Genomic DNA, 26,726 nt, shown 5'->3' on the forward strand with positions numbered 1-26,726 from the left:
CGGCAATGGCACCCCTGACCTGCCCCCTGCCTGATCTCACCTCACCCCACAGGACGAGCCTTTTGCCCACTGTCCCACCCGCCAGAGACCCCCTAGATCAGGGCTTTTCAACCTTGTCACCCATTGTACCACTTTTAGGATAAGGCAATATCCGAGTACCACCAGTCGCCTAGCAAGGTGTCAAAAACGTGACCAAAAAAAGGGATAAAGTACAGGTAGTCCTCAACTTACAACAATTCGCTTAGTGACTGTTCAAAGTTACAACAGCACTGAAAAAAGTGACTTATGACCATTTTCACACTTTTGACTGTTGCAGCATCCCCAGGATCATGTGTTTTACATTTGGATGCTTGACAATTGCTTCATACTTATGATGTTCTGTGTCCCAGGGTCATGTGATCAACTTTTGCAACTTTTTGACAAGCGAAGTCAATGTCTGGGGGGGGCGTGGCCAGCTCATCACTCAGGTTGCAGGGTTCCTGTGTGTGTGGGGGAAATCCGTGGGTCTCTGGTGGAGGGGGGTGGGACTGGGGTGGGTGCCTTCCTTCCCTCCCTCTCTCCCATTGTCCCTTCCTTTCTTCTTTCTTCTTCCTTTCTTCCTTCCCTCTTTGTCCCTTCCTCCTTTCCATTGTCCCTCCTTCCCTCTCCTCTTTGTCTCTTCTTTCCTTCCTTCCTTCCCTCCCTCCCTCCCTTCTTTGTTCCTTCCTTCCCTCCCTCCCTCCCTCCCTCCGTCCTTCCTTCCTTCCTTTCCCTTTTCTTTTTAATGCTGGTGCAAAGTTGAAACTTGTGCATTCAGCCCATACATTTAACCCACCCAAAACTCCCCTTCCATTGCAGAACAAGAAAGGGGGCTTCGGGAACCAAAACAAAACAAACTGCCAGGATTTCCTAACCCGCCCGACACCCTCCTGGGCGGGTTGCTTGAGCTAAGCGGGATGTTCGAGAAGCAGCATCAGCATGCAAAGGAAGAGGTGCTGCTTCTGGACAAACTCCCCCCCCCCCGCCAGTGCACCCGATCCAACACCCCCCCTACTAGCAACCCCCTCCTGCCAGCAAGGCTACTCTTTGGGCTGGCCCATTTTGTCCCCAAGAGTCCCCTTTCAAAAGAGGATGCCAAAGCCCCCAGCGCACCACCCAGGTCACCTTTCCCGTCTCCATAGGGCCTCCCTGTCCTGCACAAACTTTGCTACTTTCCGCGGCCAAGTAACAGGATGGCAGAGCCCAGCGAGGCGCAAACCACCTGCTTTCTCTGGAGGGGTGATCGCAGAAACCCCGATCGAGCGTTCGGGAGGAAAGGCGGGGCTCCTTTCTTTCGGCGAGCGCAAAAGACGTCTGGATGGAACAAGCCTAGCTAGGTTCTGCCAGTTGAAACTGGGCACTGGCTAGGCGTTAGGTTTCAATTTGTCAGTACTGCGACTCTCGCTTTCTGCCCTTTTCCCAACATGGACTCTCCCAACTCCTCATGACTCCTAGTTCGGGCTCTCTGTGGGAGAAAAGCTTGCAGCAACAAAAGGTGCTTTGATGTCAGTCCCTTTGCATGGCAATGAGCCCCAGACAGACGAACAAATCTCCTGGGGAAAGAGCGGAGCTGCTGAAGGCTCCGATTGTCCACCTTCCCAATCGCATGATCACCAACTTTACTTAGCCAGTGCCGCTCAGAGACTTAATGGTTATGCCCAGCCAACCACCCCGGGTCTCCTCGCGAGGAAGGAAACCCCAGATGCGGAGCAATCCAGGGAAAGTGTGTGTGTGTGTGTGTTTGTGTGTGTGTGAAATCCCCGGCTGCAATTCCTGTGCAAGATTTCCTGCTTGCAAAAGGGCGATCACTTCTGCCTCTCTTGCAAAGACAGCATCCGGGATGGGGAAACCCCCTGCCCCACCACCTGTCTTCTCCTTTTTTTCTGGAAGGTAGGGAGGAGGAAGGAGGAGGTGCAGAAGCAGCGGGCGAGATTGCAGCCCAGCCCAGAGAAGGGGAAGGAAGAGCTGGTTGGAGAATGCGTCTTTCTCCCCCCACCCCGGAAGGGAGAAGCCCCCCTTGCCTGCCCGCCACTCTGGTAGCGCCGCGCAAAGCTGCCAGCCATGCGACACGCCCAGCTGCTTGTTGCTTGGTATGTGAAGCCCCAGGACCAGTGGGCTACCCAGGCAGCACCTCTGCCTCGCACAGCTCTCCCATTCGCATGTGCGATGGTCCTCCAACCCTGCTGGCGCCCGCAAACTGCCTGCCCCCCCCTCCGGCCCTGGGCAGCACCTCTGCCTTGCGCAGCTCTCCCGTTTGCACGTGCGATCATCCTCCAACCCTGCCGGCGCCCGCAAACTGCCCGGCCTTCCCTCCGGCCTCGGGCAGCACCTCTGCCTTGTGCAGCTGTCCTGTTTGCGGGTGCGATCGTCCTCCAACCCTGCCGGCGCCTGCAGACTACCTGGCCTCCCCTCCGCCTGCTTTACGCAGCTCATCCTGGGTCCCCCGTGCCCATTAATCCACCACCATGCAGGGTAAGGTTGCTGCCCCCACCTTTGCCCAGATGCCCTCATCACCCCCAAGCATTTTTTTACTAACCTGCTTTCAGCTGCATTCCATTTCTCCGCTTCTCTGCCTTTGCCACGTGTTTGTGGGACTATTGGTAAAAAAGAAAAAAAGTTCCATGAGACTTTCTAATCTCGCGAGAAGTTAAAATTCTCATGGAACTTTTTTTCTTTTTTACCGATAGTCCCACAAACACGTGGCAAAGGTAGAGAAGCGGAGAAATGGAATGCAGCTGAAAGGTTAGTAAAAAAACGTTTTTTACTTTTGTTTTTACTTTTTTTTACAGTGCTGTTCAACCCGTCCTACGCGTACCACCAGCCAGGTGCTCGCGTACCACTGGTTGAAAAGCCCTGCCCTAGATCTCCCCCAACTCTCCCCGGCCCCCACAGGCATCCCTCCCCACAAGCGACATTGAGGTGGCCACGCCCACCCCGGCCATGCCCACCCAGTCTGCCATGACCACTGGGCCACGCCCACCCGACACCTGACGATAAGTGGGGTTTGGGTTGCAGTTTGGGCACTTGGTCTCTAAAAGGTTTGCCATCACTGACCTATACCATCTCAGACAGGTGATTCACTTGTGGAAAATACCTTTCTGAACTGGTTTTGTATTCAGTTTGGCTTCCTGACATCCTTGGTAAGAGTACTGCTGGGGTTTTCATCTTGCCTGCTTCAGTGGACTGCCTGTGAAACATAGAGTATATGATACATATTAGCTTTTCTGGGCACTTCCAGCATAAACTTTATTGTCAATTCTGGGACTTGAAGATATGATTGGGCAATGCTGAGCTGAAAAGCATTTAATAAATATATTTGTTAGAATTGATATTCTACCAATAATTGGGGAATAGCTGAAGGTGATATACGCCAGAGTTCCCCAACCTTTTTGGCTTTGCGGACTGGTGGGGTGGAGAAGGGATGGTTCCGTGCAGTGGCGGGCAGGCACACGTGCAGCTCCCATTTGTGTGAGAGGTGGGGATGCATGTTTGCCGCTCACGTAAGTGGGGATGCATGAGCACTCTCCCACCACTTCTGTGACTTGGTTCCAAAAGGCTCAAGGCCTGGTAGTGGGCCACAGCCCAGGGGTTGGGGAGCCCTGATATACATAACGCTCCCACCAGTTTTTCCTCACAGTAACCACCCTGTGATTAAAATAGGGCTTAGAGATAGTGATCTCTCCCAAGTCATCAGGCAAGTTTTCATGCCTGAGCTTAGGCTTGAACCCTGGTTCTCTGTCCCTTGTCCAACATCTTAACCATTATACCACAGTGGCTCTCATGTTCAGCTTTGGTTTTTATTCAGAACCTGTTTTTCCTATTGTAGATTCTTCAGTCATTTGGCCATCCACAGATTTCCCTTAGTCTTTCAGATTTGTTAACAAGTAAGTGAAAGGCCATTTGAAGGGCACCATCCATGTTGGAGAAAACATTCTTATTGTACTTATCCAATATTTGGTTGCTTATTCCTTGATTAGTGATTTCACCTTTGCTCCTGCTTCATATCCCTTAGTTACTTTACTTCACCATTTTTGGCATTTCAGAAGATGCTTGCATTTCTGTTCATGCTGGGCTTTATGCCTTTCCATTGGATATTATACTAACTAATTTGGATAAGAAATCTGTCACTGTCCATTGTCTCTGATGAATAGGTGTATACAGGCTCTCTGTATTTGTCAAAAATGTACATAACTTGTTTCTGTTTTGACAATTCTTCACTTCTAAATTTTATCTGCTTGGGTTTTTTAGGGTACCGTTTGGCGAGGTAGAAAAACACAGCAGAGCTGGCCTCTGCAACAGGAAAGGCTGGATTTTCCAACTCTCTGTGCTGAATGGCTACTATGGCGCCCGCTCTCACTGATGCAGCAACTGAAGCTCACCACATCCCTTTCAAACTGGCTACCCTATCCTGCTCCCTGTCTCCTGGTAGTGTGGACAAAAACGCCAATGCCAACAACATCCTTGTTGCTGCTAATGGCACCAAAAGGAAAGCTGAGGATTCCAGTCTAGATTTCCGAAATAATTCTACAAAACAAGAGCTGGGAAAGCTGCAGCCCTTGGTAGCATCTTATCTCTGTTCAGATGTAACATCTCCTCCAAAGGAGTCCTTGAAACTGCAAGGAGTCTTCAACAAGCAGACAGTCCTTAAATCTCATTCTCTGTTGACTCATCCTTTCTTAAAAACTAGTGACCTTTTGGGAAAGTCCCCAGTGTTGGAGATTTCCTTGGAAAACCTAAAAACCATGAGTATGAGTAATCAGACACCTTTGCCACAAACACCTGTCAATGGCTTGGCTAAAAAAATAGCTAAGACTAACAGCTCTGACCATGAAAGCTCTGTTTCGCTTAATGGTGGGAAGAGCACACCATCTTCTTTGACCCTCCAGGATGTTGATTCAAATAGAGCTGGGGGTTCTGATTTGGAGGACCTGAAGACTGGTTTAAGCAGTTGCACTCTACCACATAAAAGCCCAGATGCAGAGCATGCTGCCCCATTTACCAAAAATGGCATGGCAAATAAACATGAACACATTTCCTCAGAGCAGCAGTGTGGACTTGAAGAGGGTGGGGAGAACAGCTTGCTTTTGTTATCTGGAATGCCTGTTAGTTCTGAGCTTGGAAGCAGTAAGCCAGAAGTACAGATGATCTCTCTGCCAAACAGTTCCTTTAGCACTCTAGATTCAGATATGAGGACAAAGTTGCTATTGCGGAGGCAGGTAGACATTGAGAATCGTGCTCACAGGCTGCAAAAGCGGCTGCAGGTGGTACAGGCCAAGCAGGTAGAGCGGCACATTCAGCAACAGCTTGGTGGATTTTTAGAGAAAACACTAAGCAAGTTGCCTGCTTTGGACTCCTTGAAACACCGGAGTCAGCTAATGCTGACCCGCAAGGCAGAAGCAGCTCTGAGAAAAGCTGGAAATAAGAGAAATACCTCGGAAGGACTGAGCAACTTCCTAAAAAGTGACTCTATCTCAGAAGAATTAGAGAGGTTTACTGCCAGTGGGATGGCTAACCTGCGATGTTGTGAGGAAGCGTTTGATTCTGATGTCACAGACAGCAGCTCCGGTGGAGAGTCTGATATTGAAGAAGAGGAACTGACCAAAGCAGACATTGAACAGCACCATGTACCTTTGTGAGTATCATCAAGTGTTAGTTTCTTTACAGTTTTTAATAATCTGCTTTTCAAAAAGTTTTGTGTCACATCACTGTTGTTTTAAAGTACAGTTAAAGAGCAAGCAAACTGCAGTAACAAATTCATTTTAGAAATGGAAAGTCTATTTCTGTCTTAAGTTAGGTGTAATTTACCTAAAATAGGTTTCCTGCAATAGAAAGGTTATTTATTGGTGATAGATAGTAACTTACATAAATTATGGTTGGTTGAAGAGAATAACCTGCTTTTAACTATTATTGTGGCTGAGAATGGCCAAGCATCCTCATTGCTTTTTAACTAAAATAATCCAGCCCATAGTTTTATTTTATGAAGGGACCATGAGTAATAGCTAAGAATTTACCTACAAATAAATTTATTTGGGACAAGGCAGAAGCTGTTGCACTGAAGTTGTTCACACTTCTTTTACCCATCCATAGTTTGTCCCAAGAGGGCCCTGTTGACACATGTCCTTTATCCATGGTCTGTGTGTTTATTAAACCATACATTCTATTTTTTCAAAATATCTGATTTGCCAACCACTGGAATCACATAACATCCTAAATCAAATCATAATTACATTATAGCTTTGAGAAGTAGATGTATTCGGGGATTGAATTCAGCAATCAATTTATTTACAAGGGCAATTCGGAAATAAACCTCTGTTTGGTTATCAATGATAGACACTCGCAGATACAGAACTTTTATTATACACATTAGAAAACTACAACATTACATTACTTTTTGACATAATCGCCATTCAAATTGAGGCACTTGTCATAACGTCTTACAAGATTTGAAATTCCTTAGTAGTAGTTGCTCGGCGCCAAATCTGGGCTGTGTGTGTGGTGGGGGGTGATCAAAAACATCCCAACAGAACTGCTTCAAAAGTTCTTGGGTGTGTCTAGCAGTGTGTGGGTGAGCATTATCGGGAACCAACACCACACCAGAAGTCAGCATGCCCCGACACTTATTATGGATGGCTCGTCTTGATGGTCGAACCACACTCCATGAACTTCACTAGCAATACTCCTTTAGCATCTTCACATTTGGCGGGATTTTCTTTGGCACCACTTCCAGGGTGGTGTTGGTTCACGATGATGCTCGCCCGCACACCGCTAGACGTACCCAAGAACTTTTGAAGCAGTTCCGTTGGGCTGGTTTTGATCAAACAACACCCCCACTAGCCCAGATTGATAACCAAACGGAGGTTTATTTCTGAATTGCACTCGTATTTCACTGAATAGTCTGAAATATAAGAGAACTTGACCATGGCCTGATTGCATATTAGTTACCTTACTTCCACAAACTAACAAATTCAGTGGGGCTGCAACTGACAGAATTTTAGGGTATACTATTTGGGAACTTCATGTAATTCCAATCATATCTTGAGAGGACAAAGTTGAAGAAGGGTGATCATTCTAAAGCTTTAATGAGTATAAAAACTGTGAGAACCCAGAATACAATCTACTGATTGGAAATTAGGTGCACTTCAGGCAATAAAGATGAAACATTAATATTGTAAGTGTGGAATTGCTCCTTTTGGGGTTACAGTAGCAGTAGCATTTTAAACATGAATTTATAGATACAACAAAGCCTAATCTAGCAAGTACTGTTTTGTGACAGTTGACCAAGTGCTTAATTTTATTTAGTTGAAATGAGCAGAAGCTATCAGTGAAAATAGAGACCAGTCTTTATGTTGCTTTGAAACAAGCCTACTGGCCACTATTACAATGAGGGATCCTTGGTGCTCTCTGAGCTTGGTTGTTTTCTTCCAGATGTTTCATTACCCAAACTAGGTAGCATCATCAGTGCTACTAAGGAGTGTGTTTTGCTCTCAGTTTATATTCTAGTGGCTTGCTGGTGGCCAAAATAACAATAACAGTTGGAAGGGACCTTAAAGGTCTTCTAGTCCAACCCCCTGCTTGAGCAGGAGAACCCTATACCATTCCAGACAAGTGGCTGTCCAGTCTCTTCTTAAAAGCCTCCAGTGATGGAGCACCCACAACTTCTGAAGGCAAGACGTTCCACTGGTTAATTGTTCTCACTGTTAGGAAATTTCTCCTTAGTTCTAGGTTGCTTCTCTCCTTGATTAGTTTCCATCCATTATTTCTTGTCTTGCCTTCTGGTTGTTTTGAAAAATAAGTTGACCCCCTCTTCTTTGTGGCAGCCCCTCAAATATTGGAACACTGCTATCATGTGACCCCAGGCCTTTTCACTAGACTAGACATACCCTATTCTTGTAACGGTTCTTCATATGTTTTAGCCTCCTGGCACCTAATCATTCTTCTTGCTCTTTTCTGCACTCATTCCAGAAACTCAACATCTTTTTTATAATATGGTGACCAAAACTGGATGCAGTATTCCAAGTGTGGTCTTACTAAGGCTTTATGAAGCAGTACTAATACTTCATGTGATCTTGATTCTATCCCTCTATTAATTCAACCTAGGATTGCATTCCCCTTCATGGAGTACTGCCTTGTCGTGGCGAAGGGGTTTGCGTAATTCAATGAAGCTATGAGCTATGCCGTGCAGGGGCACCCAAGACGGACAGGTCATAGCAGAGAGTTCTGACAAAACGTGATCCACTGGAGAAGGAAATGGCAACCCACTCCAGTATCATTGCCATGAAAACCCTATGGACAGTACCAAAAGGCAAAACGATATGATGCTGGAAGATGAGCCCCTCAGGTCGGAAGGCGTCCAATATGCTACTGGGGAAGAGCAGAGGGCTAGTACTAGTAGTGCCAGAAAGAATGAAGCGACTGGGCCAAAGCCGAAAGGACTCTCAGCTGTGGATGTATCTGGTGGTGAAAGGAAAGTCCAATGCTGTAAAGATTTTTTCTCCATAGGAACCTGGAATGTAAGATCCATGAATCAAGGCAAGTTAGACGTGGTCAAACAAGAGATGACAAGACTGAACATCGACATTTTAGGAATCAGCAAACTAAAATGGACAGGAATGGGTGAATTTAATTCAGATGACCATCAGGTATACTTGTTCTGTACCAGCCTGCTACCGGCCTTGCAGAAAAGGCAACCCCTTTATAAACGGCAAGAGGCTGGAATCCGTCTGCCAAATTTATTACAAAAACAAACAAGACACGTACCAAGATACAGGAGCTTTGAAACACTATCTGAGCAGTTGCTTTCAGCAAACCAGCCCTCCCCAAACATTCCCTTTATAAAGAGTTCAGGGCGTGGCCTCTCTTTGCCTCCTTCCGAGAAGCCCCACAGCCTTCCTCTGTTTGCTCCTACTTGACTGCCTCCTGCGTCGGGCGTCCTTGAACAGGGCCAGCTGTGGGTCATCTTCATCCACACTGTCAGGCTCACACAGCTGGGTCTCCATAGTGACCAAGTGGGAGGGGCCTGCCTGAGGGCTATCATCAGCAAGATCTTCAACACCCCCCTCCTCCTCTGAGTCGTCGTCCGACCCAACTGCCGAACCCACAGGCTGACCCTGAATCACAACAATACTACTGCGGGCAAGAATCCCTCAGAAGAAATGGAGTAGCCTTCATAGTCAATAAAAGAGTAGGAAAAGCAATACTGGGATACAATCCTCAAAATGACAGAATGATCTCAGTTCGAATCCAATGCAAACCAATATCACAGTAGTCCAAGTCTATGCCCCAACTACTGGTGTTGAAGAGGATGAAATTGACCGGTTCTATGAAGCCGTACAGCACCTTATAGAACTAACACCAAAAAATGATGTCCTTATCATCATGGCGGATTGGAATGCTAAAGTAGGAAGCCAAAAGATAACTGGAATAACAGGCAAGTTTGGCCTTGGAGTACAAAATGAAGCAGGGCACAGGCTGATAGAATTTTGTCAAGAGAATACGATGGTCATAGCAAACACTCTTTTCCAACAACCCAAGAGACGGCTCTACACATGGACATCACCAGACGGTCAACACAGAAATCAGATTGACTATATGTTCTGCAGCCAAAGATGGAGAAGCTCTATACAGTCAGTAAAAACAAGACCAGGAGCTGACTGTGGCTCAGACCATGAGCTTCTTGTTGCAAAGTTTAGGCTTAAACTGAAGAAAGTAGGGAAAAGCGCTAGGCCACTCAGGTATGAATTAAATCATATCCCTGCTGAATATACAGTAGAGGTGACAAATAGATTTAAGGAATTAGATCTGATAGACAGAGTGCCTGAAGAACTGTGGACACAGGTTCGCAACATTGTACAAGAGGTAGCAACTAAAACCATCCCAAAGAAAAAGAAATGCAAGAAAGCAAAATGGTTGTCTGAGGAAGCTTTGCAAATAGCTGAGGAAAGGAGGAAAGCGAAAGGGAAGGGAGAAAAAGAAAGATACGCCCAAGAGCCTTGGTGGAGCAGTGGGCTAATGCCTCCTTAAGTAACACCAGCTGCCTGCAATTAGTGCAGGTTCGCATCCCACCAGGCTCAAGGTTGACTCAGCCTTCCATCCTTCCGAGGTAGGTAAAATGAGGACCCAGATTGTTGGGGGCAATTAAGCTGACTTTGTAATAATGCCGCTTGGGGGTGTGTGTGAAAGCCCTAATAAGCAGGCATATACATAGAATGAAGGCTACTGCTAAGCTTGTAAGCCGCCCTGAGTCTTCGGAGAAGGGCGGGATATAAATGGAATTAAAATAAATAAAAATAAATAAATTGAATGCAGAATTGCAGAGAATAGCTAGAAGAGATAAGAATGCCTTATCCAGCTGAGCTATTCAAAATCTTAAAAGACAATGCAGTAAAAGTGCTACACTCAATTTGCCAGCAAATTTGGAAAACTCAACAGTGGCCACAGGATTGGAAAAGATCAGTTTACATTCCAATTCCAAAGAAAGGCAGTGCCAAAGAATGTTCAAACTATCGCACCATTGCACTCATTTCACATGCTAGTAAAGTTATGCTTAAAATCCTACAAGCTAGACTTCAGCAGTATGTGGATCGAGAACTACCAGAAGTACAGGCAGGATTTCGAAGAGGCAGAGGAACTAGAGATCAAATTGCCAACATACGCTGGATCATGGAGAAAGCTAGGGAGTTCCAGAAAAACATCTAGTTCTGCTTCATTGACTATGGTAAAGCCTTTGATTGTGTGGATCACAACAAAATGTGGCAAGTTCTTAAAGAGATGGGAGTACCAGACCATCTTATTTGTCTCTTGAGAAACCTATATGCGGGTCAAGAAGCAACAGTGAGAACTGGACACGGAACCACTGATTGGTTCAAAATTGGGAAAGGAGTCCGGCAAGGCTGTATACTGTTGCCCTGCCTATTTAACTTATATGCAGAGGACATCATGAGAAAGGCAGGGCTAGATGAATCAAAAGTTGGAATTAAGATTGCTGGGAGAAATATCAACAACCTAAGATATGCAGATGATACCACTCTAATGGCAGAAAGTGAAGAAGAAATAAAGAGCTTCTTGTTGCGGGTGAAGAAGGAGAGTGCAAAACCTGGGTTGAAACTTAACATTAAGAAAACCAAGATCATGGCATCCGGCCCTCTCAATTCCTGGCAAATAGATGGGGAAGAAATGGAGGTAGTGGACAGATTTTATTTTCCTGGGCTCCAAGATCACCGCAGATGGGAACTGTAGTCAAGAAATTAAAAGACGCTTGCTCCTCGGGAGGAAAGCCATGGCAAATCTAGACAGCACACTAAAAATCAGAGACATCACCCTGTCAGGGCTATGGTCTTCCCAGTTGCAATGTATGGCTGTGAAAGTTGGAGCATAACAAAGGCTCAGATTCAAAGAATTGAGGCCTTTGAACTATGGTGCTGGAGAAGACTCCTGCGAGTCCCTTGGACTGCAAGGCGATCAAACCGGTCAGTCCTAGAGGAGATCAACCCTAATTGCTCTTTAGAAGGCCAGATCCTGAAGTTGAAACTCAAATACTTTGGCCACCTAATGAGAAGAAAGGACTCACTGGAGAAGAGCCTAATGCTGGGAAAGGTTGAGGTGAATAGAAGAAGGGGATGACAGAGAATGAGGTGGCTGGATGGAGTCACTGAAGCAGTAGGTGTGAGCTTAAATGGACTCCAGAAGATGGTAGAGGACAGGAAGGCCTGGAGGAACATTGTCCATGGGGTCGCAATGGGTCGGACACGACTTCGCAGCTAACAACAAAAGTGTTGCATTGGGTTTTTTGGCTTCTGCCACACACTGCTGGCTCATATTTAAGTGATTGTCCCCTAGGAGTCCAAGGTCCCTCTCACAGTTACTGCTATCTCACCTAATTTGTAGCTGTACATTTAGTTTTTCTTGTCTAAGTGAAAACCTTACAGTTTTCTACATTGAATTTCATTTTCTTAGATAGGGCTCAGTGTTGAAATCTGTCGAGATTCATCTGGATCTTGAGCCTATCTTCTGGAGTGTTGACTATTGCTGCCAGCTTAGTGTCATCTGCAAATTTGAAGAATTCCCATTCTAGTCGCTCATCTAAATCGTTTATGAAGATGTTGAAGAGTACTGGGCCTAAAATGGAACCTTGGGGCACCCCACTGCTTAATTCCCTCCACGTAGATGTAGTTCAATTAAGGACTACACATTGAGTGAGGTTTGTCAGCCAGTTACAAATCCATCTTGTGGAGATGCTTTGTATCTGACATTTTTCTAGCTTACCACGAAGTAGGTTGTTTACTTTGTCAAATGCCTTACTGAAATCCAAGTATACTATGTCCACAGCATTTTATTGGTCCACTAATTTAGTCACTTTGTCAAAGAATGAAATAAGATTGGTTTAGCATGATCGGTTTTTGAGAACCCCATGTTGGGTTCTGATTATAACTTTGCTTGTTTCTAGGTGTTCACAGATCTGTTGCTTGATTATCTTTTCCAGGATTTTTCCAGGTACTGATGTCAGGCTGATTGGTCTGTAGTTTCCTCGGTCTGTTTTTTCCCCCTTTTTTGAAGATGGGAACCACATCAGCTCTTTTCAAGTCCTCTGGTGGTTCCCCGGTGCTCCAGGATCTTTGGAAGAGATGGTTCAGTGGTTCCGAGATCACATCTGCCAGCTACTTCAGAACTCTGGGTTGTAATCCATCTGGTCCTGGTGATTTGAAGTTGTCTAGAGTGGACAGGTGTTCTCTTACCATTTTCTTGCTTATTGTAATTTTTATTTCTAGTCTGTCTTTTACAGTTATGGTTTTGGTGGGTTGGGCTATAGTTTCTTTTTGCGTGAAGACTGATGCAAATAATGAATTAAGCAGCTTTGCTTTCTCTCTACTGCCCGCTACTTCCTTGCCATCTTTTCTCCCATTAATGGACCGATTGTTTCCTTGACCTTTTTCTTGTTTTTTATATATTGACCAAAACTTTTTTTAACATTTGTTGCAAGTTTTAGTTCATTCTGAGCCTTATCTTTCCTGACTTCATCTTTGCAGATTCAGGCTGTATGCTGGTATTCTGCCTTAGCTATGTGTCCCTCTTTCCATTTTTTATACTTATACTTTTTGTCTTTCAGTTTATCAGAGAGTTCTTTATGTAACCATGCTGGTTTCTTCTTGGATTTCTTGTTTTTCTTTATCAGTGGTATTGAGTTGGACTGAGCTTTTATAATCATATTTTTCAGAGTTTCCCAAGCTTCTTGAGTTGTTTTTCCCCTTTAAGATTTTCATCCATGGAATACTTTCCATCTCTAAATTTGTTAAAATCAGCTATTTTAAAGTCTAAGACACTGGTTGGATTATGTTCTATTGCTTGTGTTTACATTATATTGAATTCCAATATGACATGGTCACTCTCCCCCAAAGTTCTGGCAATGTCAAACCCCCCCCCCCCGATCATTTCTTCTCTGTTAGTAAGAATTAGGTCCACTGTAGCTGTCCCTCTAGCACCCTCCTCTACCTTTTGGATGACAAAGTTGTCAGCTAGGTTGGTCTCTGTTCAATCTCCCACTTGATGTAGAGTTTGTCTCCCAGTTGATGTCAGGGTAGTTAAAGTCCCCCATTACTACTGTGGTGTGTTTTCTACATGTATTTTTTAACTGGTGAGCAAAACATTAATTTATTTCTTCTGCTTGGTTTGGTGGCCTGTAGTATACACCAATGGCAATGTCATTCTTTTTTCCTTTTATATTGATTTATATGTATTCTAGGAGACTTTAATCCTTGGTTTTATGCATTTCTGTAGAGTTGTAGTGATCTTACAATATAATGCAATTCCACCTCCTCTTTTGTTAGGTCTGTTTCTTTCGAACAGTTGTTTGATTGGTTGTCTTGGGGTTTATGCTAGGTCCTAAAGATCCTAAGGATTGGTCACCCTCCCCCCTCAATTTTAGTTTAAAGCCCTTCTGATAAGTTGAGCCAGATGGGAGACAGGTAGCAAGGGCTGTAAGGTCTCCTCTAAAAAGTATTTTAAACCCTGTATTTTTAACTTATATTTTGACTTTTACAAACACATATGTTGGAGAGGACAGTCTAATAATATTAGAAGCTAGAATTTTTTAAGAATGGAGAAAAGGGAAAAGAGACATTGTGTTCACTCTGCAGCACACAATTCATCCAAGCCACTGAAGCAGCAGAAAATGGATGATAATACAGCAAACAGTCTGCTCCAGTAAGTAACTCAGCAACGGATTCCTTATCATGTCTCCCCTCCTCAGATCTCAGTACTCTCTGCTTATGCAGGACAGTGATGCAAGAAACTTAAAAAGGGAGAATGTAACAGATATCATTTTCAGACAATGTCTGTTTACAGCTGAAACTGTAATCGCAATCTTCGAACTTTTATCAACAGTTATAAATAAGGTTGACTCCTTGAAAGAGTCTTTTGCAAAGTTTAGTAAGAGTCATCAAAACAATCCAGAAGGACTTGGGAAGACATCTGTCTTCCCTATTGATAGACATAGAGTAGCTAATTTAGAAACTAGAGCTGGCCCCACTCCCCCTTCCAAAAACATAAGGAGGGGAAAGAATACTTGTAAAAAAATAATAATCAGAAAAGAGCCAAGAGGCCACAAATGTAACTTCTGTTTACAGACCAAGCAGATTACCTTGCAGATTTATGACAGCAGAATGAATAAAGGGCGCTCGTGTGATAGAAAAGCTGTTATGTCTCTTGTCAGCTGCTCCACTGTGAACACACCCTGATAGATTTAATGCATGCAGAATGGTTGCCAGCAAGAAGGTAATGTACCCAAATTTTGTTAACATTCAAGCAGTCTACAATTCCTTCTCCAGCATGACCGATGGAGAATCCACAACAGAATGAATTAATCCTTGTCTTCCTGCCCTGAGACCAAGTCAATCAAACTTTTGCCCCGCCTCTTCCCCTGGGCTAGGATCCCAGTCTTGACTTGGTCTTCGCCCGTATGAGACGTGTAAAGCTTGGCTCAGTATTTAGGCAGATCAGTTCGTATTGTTTTCCTGTTTTCTTTTATTCCATCTATTGTGGTTCTCCGGTGGCTGTGCTCAATAGCGCAGCGTCAGGTTGCCCGGCTAAGGGGGTTTTGAATCGTAGGCAGCCTGCTTTGCAGGTGTGGGCTAAGTGCCACGTGATAGTTCATTCATTCCCCTTTCTCGCTTCCTTTTCTCTTCTGACTGTGATATTGAGGCGAAGGGTTAGTGTTCTGTTCCCCCTCCCTCAAGGTACAAACAAACAGACAAGCAGGTACAACACAAAAGGGTTACGTCTTTATACCACAATTTAATTGCTGTCCGATAAAGTCTTGGCAGCGAGCTACCCACAGTCAGCCAAAAATAGGCTAGTTATCTCAAACGTTCGCTGACATGAGATAACTGCCAACAAGAAATTCCAAGAAAGTCCAGACAAACAAACCGAAAAGCAGAGATGAAGCATAGGCACGAAATCCAGACCAGGGTTTTCACAGGTAGAGAAATCCGACAGACGTGACCAGAAGCTGTGGTGAATTAAATTGTTCGTCACAAAGTTCTGAGAGCAGCCACACCCCCTTTTGTACCTTATGGGGTGTGGCTCACTGACTCAGCTACTCCCTGGCCCTCCTACGCAACCTACGTTGCTGCAAACGCTTGGCCCTGCATCTTTCTCAAGGGTCTAGCCATGAGTCATCTTCACTAGACTGTATTTGCTGCACCTGCTCGAGCTCCCTCCCAGCCTGGCTACTCCCAGGCTGCTCCTCTCGGCCTACAGGTGGAGACGGAGGCCTTGCCAGAGAGGAGGGCCCCGGCGAGGGAGGCCTTGCCAGTTCCTCCCCATCATCCTCAGAGTCCTCTTCCTCGGTTAGGACAGGCATGGGGGTCGGGACCACAACAGTTAGGCTGAGTGTGAGAGCCTGTTGTTTGGCAGGCTTTCAAGCGATTTCAGTTATTATTTTCCTTTTTCTGGGCGCCAGCTGGAGCAGCTTTTTCGATTCTTCAGGCGGCGGTCACCATTTTGGGCTCCGCATGTTTGGGCTGCATGGAGGGCAGTGTTTGCTTTAGTAACAGGTTTTCCTTGTTTTGCTTGCCGAACCTAAGATTATTAGACACTAGTGGAAGGCAGCAACGGCTGCAACTCGGACCAGGCTTTTAGATCTGCGAAGCAACCAACAATCGGACCTAACTTTGATGCAACAGTGCAGGCTCATTGCCCTGCACTTGGAGCCAATATGGCATAGGAACCTGATTCAATTTCAAAGTATTCTGTTATTATCTGATTAGTCGAATCACAGGAAGTAACATACTGCTCATGCCTAGATGTACCATCAAATCAGCCTTGCTGTCACTAAGTGAATCACGTGTGTGTTGCCTGTTACCATTGTGTGTCTTGCCATCTCTATCTGAACTACAAGTGCATTGGCTGTTACCATTGATTTGGTCTGTCCGTCACTAAGTGAAACACATCACTAAGTGAAACACATGTGTTGGCTATTACCATTGAGTTGGTTTGCTGTCTCTAAGTGACCTACACGTGCACTGGCTGTTACCATTGACTTGGTCTGACCGTCACTAAGTGAAACACGTGTTGGATGTTACCATTGAGTTGGTCTTGCCACCTCTAAGTGACCTACATGTGCACTGGCTGTTACCATTGACTTGGTCTGACCGTCACTAAGTGAAACACGTCACTAAGTGAAACACATGTGTTGACTGTTACCATTGAATTGGTCTTGCCACCTCTAATTGACCTACACGTGCACTGGCTGTTACCATTGACCTGGTCTGACCGTCACTAAGTGGAACACATCACTATGTGAAACATGTGAATTGGCTGTCACCATTGAGTTGGTCTTACCATCACTTAGTGAGCTATTTGGCCTGCTGCCATCAGGAGCATTGTATGTGTGAGGGCAGTACCATTAGTTTGGTTCTGCAGCCACGATTGACCCTCGAGTAGGCGGCTTATTACCTTGAGGGGCTCTGCCTCCTTTTAGTACTCTGCTCCTTAATATTGAGATTACTCTCAGTACAGCACTGAGTGTATATCTGTTTTTGAGATCCCTCTCAGCATACCACTGAGATATCTCTGATTACAATGGCAGACAACTTGGCATCTCAAACTTCTCCAGTTGCTCCCAGCACTTCCAAGAAAAGGAAGTCTAAATTCTCCACTCAGGAGGCGACTGGCAAACTAAAGGCCAATGCTATTTCTGCCAAGAAATCTTCTAAGGCGGATGAGAGGGAGGCCAGCAGGAGGCACCAGGCCTTAGAGAAACAATTCTCCAGGGCACAAAAGCGACATGGTGCTGAGGCATCTGGACTGACATCTCCTGTTCCCATGGAGACTTTAGTCTTTGGTCCACAGCTTGCTCCTTCTACTTCAGCTGTCCCAGGGTCTCTGTCCCCAGAAGGAGAGTCAGTGTTATTATCTCCATTTACCAGGACAGCACAGGTGGAAATGGTTCCTTGTAGCGAGACACCTGTCTTCCAGATCCCCCTGTCAACATCGAAGTTCATATACCTCAGACCTGAGGAGACATGCACGCCCACAGCGTCTGGGCCTTGGTCCTCAGAACCTCATGTCTTGTTGTCGCAAGAGCAATTGCAGGTCCTGATCCAGGGCATAGCTTCTTCAATTCACTATGGAACCAGACCCGAGTCGGTAATGTCAGGGACTCCTTCTTTCCCTCCCAGGCAGAAGTGGCTGAATCCCAGGAGTCGATCTCCCCTTCTAGATCTTCCAGGAGCAGACTCTCGCTTACAGGAGATTATGATCAGATGGAACAGGGGTTGTCGGAGGATGAGGACATGTCTCCTGATCCTCCTCCCTTCATAGGACTCTTTAATCCATCTCTCTTTAAATCAATGCTCCACAAAGCCAGTAGTGTCACAGAAATTGGCTCTAGTTCCCAGGAAGGGCCCTCCACCAGCCAGGACACCAGTTCATTTTTTTTTCACAACCCACCTTTACCCAACAGCACATTCCCTGTCCTCCCCTATTCCTGGACACAATACAGGCTCAATGGGGGACACCAGGCACCTTTCCCCCACTGGGGGGAACAGATAAGAGGTTTTTTTAATGTGGATCCCGCACTTTCAGCAGTGTTAGATGTTCCTGCTGTGGATGAACCATTAACGCCATTGTTCTCTTCCTCTGCGGTGTCAGGAGATATGGCTGAGGCTCTGAAGGCGGCATGGGCCATAAGAGCAGCTACTTCCGCCTCCTTTTTTGCCAGATCCTCCATTCTCTGGCTCCATCAACTACAGGCCAGAATCCCACCGGAGGAGGTACGCTTGCACCAGGATTTGAGCAAGTTAGTGGCTGCCTCAGAATACACGGTAGACGCGTCACTACATGCTGCCAGATTTTTGTCTCGATCCATGGCATCCAATGTCACCGGTCGCAGACTCTTGTGGCTTAAGCATTGGCGGGTTGATGTCTGGTCCAAGTGGCGCTTAGCGGCTGCCCCGTACCACAGTGGACAGCTATTTGAGGAGGCGCTGACTCCTTATCTGATGGAATGCAGGGAGAAACGCAAGGTATTATCCCACCTTTTCAAAAGAGCAGATAGGAGGACTACCACCTACAACCGTGGGCATTCCTTTCGATCAGAGTCCAGATCTGTGTTTGGCCAGTCCTTCTGTTCTTTTCCTCACAGGCCAGACCGTCAATTTGACAGGTCCGGAAATAGGGACAGGCCTAGACAGCAATTTCAGACCAGGTGGCCCTTTCATGGCGCAACAGGCCCTCCCAGCGGTACAAGTGACTACAGGGCGGGCTCTCCCATAGGGGGTAGGTTGGCCCTCTTCTCACACATATGGGAGACCACCACCACGGACCTCTGGGTCCTCAACACCATCAGATTCGGCCTGTCTCTGGAATTCATATCTACGCCCCCGAGACATTTTGTCTCTTGTCCAAAAATCCAGTAAAAAACGGCCTCATGGGGGAGGCCATCCGACATCTTCTGGACATCCGGGCCATAAAGCCGGTACCAGTGGGGCCAAAGTGACAGGGGTTCTATTCCATTCTGTTCGTAGTTCCCAAGACCTCGGGAGGATGGAGAGCAATCCTTGATTTAAAGGGGTTAAACACACACTTGACATGGAGGAGGTTCAAAATGCAGACACTACAATCCATATTGGCCGGCATCAGAAAGGGAGACCTCCTGACATCCATCGATCTCACGGAGGCATATTTACACATTCCCATCCTCCCTAGCCGAAAATTTCTCCAGTTCTGCTACGCAGGCTGTCATTTTCAGTACAGGGCCCTACCCTTTGGTCTATCATCGGCTCCCAGGGTGTTCACAAAGGTCCTAGCAGTGATAGCCGCACATTTGCGATCTGTTCCGGTTCGTATCCAATGTTATCTGGACAACATCCTCATTCAATCCTCCTTGGTTCAGTCGGCTCATGCGGACCTGGATTTTGTTCTCAATACCCTTCAAGACCACGTTTTTTCTGTCAATTTCAAGAAGAGCCAGACAGTTCCCTCCACCCGCCTCCTTCACTTGGCAGTAATAAATACAAGGAAATGCGAGGTTTTCCTCGCTCGGGAACGTCAGGGCAGTAACCAGTCCCTGATTCTCCAGGTCCAAAGGGAGCATGTAGTCGCCCTGGCATTGCTTTTTCAACTGTTGGGCAAGATGATTTCCTGCATAGCAGTTGTCCTTTGGGCCAGACTACAGGTGAAACTCGAAAAATTAGAATATTGTGCAAAAGTTCATTTATTTCAGTAATGCAATTTAAAAGGGGAAACTAATATATGAGATAGACTCATTACATGCAAAGCAAGATAGTTCAAGCCGTGATTTGTCATAATTGTGATGATTATGGCGTACAGCTCATGAAAACCCCAAATCCACAATCTCAGAAAATCAGCCTGTGGCACTGCTGAGGTGTTATGGAAGACCAGGATGCTTCAATAGCGGCGTTCAGCTCTTCTGCATTGTTCGGTCTCATGTCTCTCATCTTTCTCTTGGCAATGCCCCATAGATTCTCTATGGGGTTCAGGTCAGGCGAGTTTGCTGGCCAATCAAGCACAGTAATCCCACGGTCATTGAACCAGGTTTTGGTGCTTTTGGCAGTGTGGGCAGGTGCCAGGTCCTGCTGGAAAATGAAGTCAGCATCCCCATAAAGCTCGTCTGCGGAAGGAAGCATGAAGTGCTCCAAAATCTCCTGGTAGACGGCTGCGTTGACCCTGGACTTAATGAAGCACAGTGGACCAACACCAGCAGATGACATGGCTCCCCAAATCAACACAGACTGTGGAAACTTTACACTGGACTTCAAGCATCTTGCAGTGTGTGCCTCTCCATTCTTCCTCCAGACTCTGGGTCCTTGGTTTCCAAATGAGATGCAAAAGTTGCTCTCATCAGAAAAGAGGACTTTGGACCACTGAGCAACAGACCCGGTCTGTTTTTCTTTAGCCCAGGTGAGACGCTTTTGACGTTGTTTGTTGTTCAGGAACGGCTTGACAAGAGGAATACGACATTTGGAGCCCATGTCCAGGATCCGTCTGTGTGTGGTGGCTCTTGATGCACTGACTCCAGCCTCAGTCCACTCCTTGTGAAAGTCCCCAACACTTTTGAATGGCCTTTTCCTGACAATCCTCTCCAGGCTGCGGTCATCCCTGCTGCTTGTGCACCTTTTTCTTCCACACTTTTCCCTTCCACATAACTTTCTATTAATGTGCTTTGATACAGCACTTTGGGAACATCCAACTTCTTTTGCAATTACCTTTTGAGGCTTTCCCTCCTTATGGAGGGTGTCAATGATGGTTTTCTGCACAACTGTCAGGTCAGCAGTCTTCCCCATGATTGTGATTCCTCCTGAACCAGACTGAGAGACCATTTAAAGGCTCAGGAACCCTTTGCAGGTGTTATGGCTTAATTAGCTGATTAGAGTGGGACACTTTGAGCCTAGAATATTGCACCTTTTCACAATATTCTAATTTTCTGAGATTGTGGATTTGTGGTTTTCATGAGCTGTAAGCCATAATCATCACAATTATGACAAATCACGGCTTGAACTATCTTGCTTGGCATGTAATGAGTCTATCTCATATATTAGTTTCCCCTTTTAAGTTGCATTACTGAAATAAATGAACTTTTGCACGATATTCTAATTTTTCGAGTTTCACCTGTATATACTGTATATATACATACAGTTGCAAGAAAAAGTATGTGAACCCTTTGGGATTACGTGGAGTTTTGCATGAATTGGCCATGAAATGCGCTCTAAACGTCATGTAAGTCACAACAATAGAAAAACACAGTCTGCTTAAAATAATACTACACAAACATTAGCTGTTGTCATGTTTTAATTGAATATAAGATGGAAACATTCACAGTGCAGGGTGGAAAAAGTATGTGAACCCCTAGCCCAGGGGTAGGCAACCTGAATCGGTGAAAGAGCTACTTGGAACCGGTTCTCTCACTAAAAAAACCCCTGGGAGCCACAAAATATGTGTGCGCATGCGCACGTGCGCGCACATGCGCAGAACAGGATTTGATTAAAGTGGAGCTTACCTAAGCAAGAGGAGCCGGAGCAAATTTCCCCTGCCTTGCCAGGCAGGCAAACGAAGGCTTCAAACACACACACACACAGCACAAAGCAGAGAGGCGAAGAACGTGGAAGAAGAGGAAGGAAAGAAAGAAGATATAACCTTCAGCAAAGCAGCTTCCATGCAGAAGAAACACATTTGCACTTATGTGAGCAGGCATGTCCCCCCACAAGCAGCTCCCCCTCCCCCCCAGCCTCCCCTGAGCCAAAAAACTCACCCTGCCTTAATTGCAGGCAAAACCTGCAGAAAGCCCAACCAGCCCGTGCAGATGCGCTGCCTGCTCGCCTTTCCAAGGCACTCCAGCCCAGATTCTTTGCTCCCTTTTAGCTGGACAACCTTTAAAATTGGCTCCCCCCTCCTTCTCCAAGGCAAGCTGCCCTCCTCTCCATCCTGCGCCCCCACTCCCAAAGAGTTTGGCTGGCAGTTTGTCAATCACAGCTCTTCCTCCTCCTCATCCCCCTCCCCAATCCGGCTTCTGCACAGAGTTTTTGCCTGAAGAAGAAACGGGGTGCTCCCCCCCCTCTTCCCATCACTTCTTTGGTGCATGTTTAATTTAATTTAATTTAATAATTTGATTTGTATACCGCCCTTCTCCCGAAGGACTCAGGGCGGTGAACAGGGCAATACACAATAAAAATCGAATACAAAAATTAAAAAGCCATTAAACATTATGCCCATAAAATCAATACATATTAAAGTTAAAACTAGTTATAAAAACCCAACCCCATCCCGTCAGACCAGGCCAGCTTGTTCGAAAAAGAATGTTTTGAGATCGCGCCGGAAGGAGCGAAGGTCGGGGGCCATCCGGAGCTCAACCGGTAAGCGGTTCCAAAGGTGTGGCGCGCCCACAGAGAACGCTCTCCCCCTGGGGGTCACCAATCGGCATTCTTTGATCGGCGGCACCCTGAGGAGGCCCTCTCTGTGGGAGCGCACTGGACGGAGGGAAGTTGACGCCGGCCGCAGGTGTTGCCGTAGGTAATCCGGACCCATGCCATGAAGGGCTTTGTAAGTCATAACTAACACCTTGAACCTCACCCGGAGAGCAACCGGTAGCCAATGCAGCTCGCGGAGCAAAGGTGTAACATGGGAGTATCGGGAAACTCCCAAGACAACTCGCGCGGCTGCATTCTACACCAGTTGGAGTCTCCAGGTGGACCTCAAGGGCAGCCCCATGTAGAGAGCATTACAGTAGTCTAGACGAGAGGTCACGAGCGCATGGGTGACTGTGCGCAAGGCATCCCGGTCTAGATAGGGCCGTAACTGGCGCACCAGGCGAACCTGGGCAAAGGCCCCCCTAGTCACAGCTCCAATATGCTCTTCCAAAGAGAGCTGTGCGTCTAGAAGGACCCCCAAGTTGCGGGCTGTATCTACGGGGGGTAATAGCTCACCCCCCATGGCCAATGATGGAATAATCGGAATTTCCCGGGATGCCGGCACAAACAGCCACTCAGTCTTGTCAGGGTTGAGTCGAAGCCTGTTCCTCCCCATCCAGACCCGGACCGCCTCCAGGCAACGGGACATCACGTCGAGGGCATCACTGGGGTGGTTTGGGGTCGAAATAAAAAGCTGGGTATCATCAGCATATTGGTGATACCCAACTCCAAAACCACGAATGATCTCACCCAGCGGCTTCATATAGATGTTGAACAGGAGAGGCGAGAGAACCGATCCCTGAGGAACTCCACAAATGAGAGGTCTCAGGGTCGATCTCTGCCCCCCTGCCAACACCGACTGCGAACGTCCCAGAAGGTAAGAGGAGAACCACTGGAGAACTGTGCCTCCCACTCCTAACCCCCTGAGACGTCGCAGCAAGATACCATGGTCGATGGTATCAAAAGCCGCTGAGAGGTCTAAAAGGACTAGGACAGAGGAACAACCCCTGTCCCGAGCCCACCAGAGATCATTCACCAGCGCGACCAATGCCGTCTCCGTGCTGTACCCGGGCCTGAAACCCGATTGGTACGGGTCTAGGTAGTCAGCTTCATCCAAGAACAAAGGGAGCTGCTGCGCCACCACGCTCTCAACAACCTTCGCCAAAAAGCGAAGGTTGGAGACCGGGCGATAGTTGTTTAAAATTGCTGGGTCCAAGGCAGGCTTCTTGAGGAGGGGTCTCACCACCGCCTCCTTCAAGGCGGCGGGAAAACTACTCTGACTCAAAGAAGCAGTAATCACTGCCTGGAGCTAGCCTCGTGTCCCATCCCGGGCTGCATAAGTCAGCCAGCAGGGGCACGGGTCCAACAAACACGTGGTGGAGCTCAGCTTCCCCATGATCTTGTCCACTTCTTCAGGAGTCACAGGATCGAACTCTTCCCAGATTAAATCGACAAGGCCGCCCGTATCCTCTTCGTCAGACTCTGCCCAGTCGGAGTCCAAACCTGTCCGGATCAGAGCGATTTTGTCCAACAGAAATCGACTAAACTCCTCGGCTCGACCCTGCAAGGGTTCCTCTCTCACCTCCTGATTAAGGAGAGAGCGAGTTACCCTAAACAGGGCGGCCGGGCAATTATCTGCGGACGCGATGAGGGTGGCAAAGTGGTTAGACCTAGCCACCCTCAACGCTGCGAGATAAGTTCTCGTAAACGACCTTAGTCGTAACCGGTCGGATTCGGATCGGCTGGACCTCCAACAGCTCTCTAGGCCCCGTCTCCGACGCTTCATCTCGCGGAGCTCCATGGAGAACCATGGGGCCCGTTGGGATCTGCGTCGGGTCAAGGGCCGCATGGGTACAACTTGGTCAAGTGCCTCTGTGGCTGCCCTTTCCCAGGCTTCCACTAGGGCATCGACCGAGCTGTGAGCAAAGGAGGCAGGTGGGGGCCCAAGCGCTGTTTGGAACCGCTCAGGGTCCATAAGGCATCTAGGGGGGAACCATCTTGTTGGCTCAGCAACCCCACGACGGAGTGGCAAAACGTAAGACCATCCGCAGGAGATGATGATCGGTCCATGACAGGGGTGAATTAATTGGGGAACCCCCCCCAAGATCATCTAACCACCGTCCGGATAGAAAAACCAGATCGAGCGTGTGACCCCCCCGTGGGTTGGGCCCAGAATAACCTGCTTCAGGTCCATGGCCGTCATGGAAGCCATGAACTCCCGAGCTAACTCAGATGATCCCCCCAGGGATGGTAGGTTGAAGTCACCCAAAACTATAAGTTTGGGGAACTCAACCACCAACCCTGAGAGGATATCGAGAAGCTTAGGCAGGGCTGCCGCCACGTGTCTAGGTGAAACGTACACCAGCAGCAAGCCCAACTGAGCTCTGGGACTGCATCTCAGGAGGAGGGACTCACACCCGGCTATCTGGACTGTGGTGGCCTCCCGCGGACATAAGGTTTCCCTCACAACAACTGCCACTCCACCGCCCCTACCCTGAGCCCTAGGCTGGTGCAGCACCCGGAAACCTGATGGGCTAAGATCAACCAGGGGGACCCCGCCCTCTGGGCCCAACCAGGTCTCCGTAATGTAAGCCAGGTCCGCATGCTCCTCCTCAATCAGATCACGAATGAGAGGTGCTTTATTCATTACGGACCTGGCATTGAAATACACGAGCCTGAGCTCAGGTGGCTGCTCATCCTCGCTCCCGGTACCACGTGCTGAAATCAGAGGGTCGGAGCGCATCACCGCTTGAAGACAGCGGGGACGCACCCCCGGGTATTGATGTGGCCCTCTGTTCCTACACCTGCGGCCATTCCCAACCGCCGTGGGAATAGATAATCCCACACCGCGCCCCGGGGCCCCGTAGGCCCCCAGCCCAGCCCCCACCACGGCGCGATCAGTCCCTGACCTGGTCTGAGAAACGGTTGGTGGAACCCCCCTAGTTTCCAACCGAACCGGTAAACCCACCCCCCTCCCTAACCCCTCAAAACATTTGGCTAAAAAACACATAAGGGGCCTCTTGTTAAATTTGGGAGAGAGGCTCCTGTCCCTGCCCAGCCATCTCTCGGGGTCCCAATAATTGGGCCCGTCATCAAGAGGCACGATGGAAAGGAAGGCGGGTCGCACCCAGGAGAGGGGGGCACCCCTGAGCGCCAATAAGGCTGTGCTGGAGTAAGATAAAACCATTAGTCCGGGGGAGTCCAGTCAGGCAGTCCATCAGTCAAAAGTTGAAAAGCTGGAAGGTCAAGAGTGTCCAATTCACCAGCTCCCTGCCACTGAGCTGGATACCAATCAGATGACTCCGAAATAGAACAGGCACCTCCCTCTCACGAAGGGCCCAGATCTACCATGGGATGGACAAATACCAACTCAGGAAGGCATACCTCCCTAGATCTCTCACCTCTAGGGAGGCAGCAGATGGTAATTGGTTGGTATGGATGATAACATATACGAGCCGCCCTCTTACAGAGGCTCGTCCAGGACCTTCTTGCTTCAGTAGGGACCATAGAGAGAGAAAGAGAAGAGCAGCAGTTATCAGGGTTAACTTGAGGGTAACCATAGTTAGGTTGGAGAGCAGAGTTCATCTCAAGGCGGGAAGAGCAAAGCGGGGAGAGCAGGAGACGCCGGACGGCAGATCGATGGACCCCGATGCAGGGGGCTGAAAACCGGAGGCAAAAAGCACGTCGCCCAGCCAGCCACACACAGCACCAGAAGTCAGGCAGTCCCACGCCAGCCGCAGGCCTCCCCGGTCGAGAACAGGCAAAAGTAACTTCAAACAATCCTCCACAGACCGCGCAGAGGCCACGAGCCAGCAAAACGCTCCCCATTCCGCTCGCTGTCGATCACTCCACCGTTCTATCCCAACACCGAGTCAACCTCCATTATAAAGCATACGGGAATATCGGAGGCCACTCTATCGGCCCCGAGGATCCACCATTCGGAGCCCTCCAAGCCGCGGCTCCTCCCAGCTCCACCGGGACCTCCGAGATGAAGACACCGAAGCTTAGATGGAAAATGGAGGGCTGCAACTCCAACAACATGCCGACTCTTCTTCTCTCTCTCAGTTCAATCAACTCTCCGAGCCACGACACAGAGGAAAAACATCTCCGCGGGCTCGCAGGAACCCCAGAAGACCGGTAAGGACGCCAAAACTGGAAACACTCCATGGAGCTCAGCCCAGCACCTCCGCCATCGTGGGCATGCACAGTCTGTTTATCACTGCAGTTGATAAATTAGTATTCAGGTTGTTAAGTGAATCTGGTTTCCCCTTGTGACGGGTAGGCAGCCTT

General features: G+C 47.7%; 1 protein-coding gene across 1 annotated transcript in view; it reads left to right on the forward strand.

Annotated features, from left to right (window-relative positions):
* Positions 1–4,349: 4,349 nt before the first annotated feature.
* LOC308676582 (KAT8 regulatory NSL complex subunit 1-like) overlaps positions 4,350–26,726 on the forward strand; it is a gene marked incomplete at its 5' end in the record, with an annotated part of 305,549 nt that continues 283,172 nt past the window's right edge. Inside the window, one exon of the mRNA XM_081342460.1 lies at positions 4,350–5,650. Coding sequence (XP_081198586.1) covers positions 4,350–5,650 — 1,301 coding nt within the window. The remainder of the gene's footprint in view (positions 5,651–26,726) is intronic.

This window comes from Vipera berus, assembly GCF_964194415.1.
Source record: "Vipera berus genome assembly, chromosome: W".
Classification (NCBI taxonomy): domain Eukaryota; kingdom Metazoa; phylum Chordata; class Lepidosauria; order Squamata; family Viperidae; genus Vipera; species Vipera berus.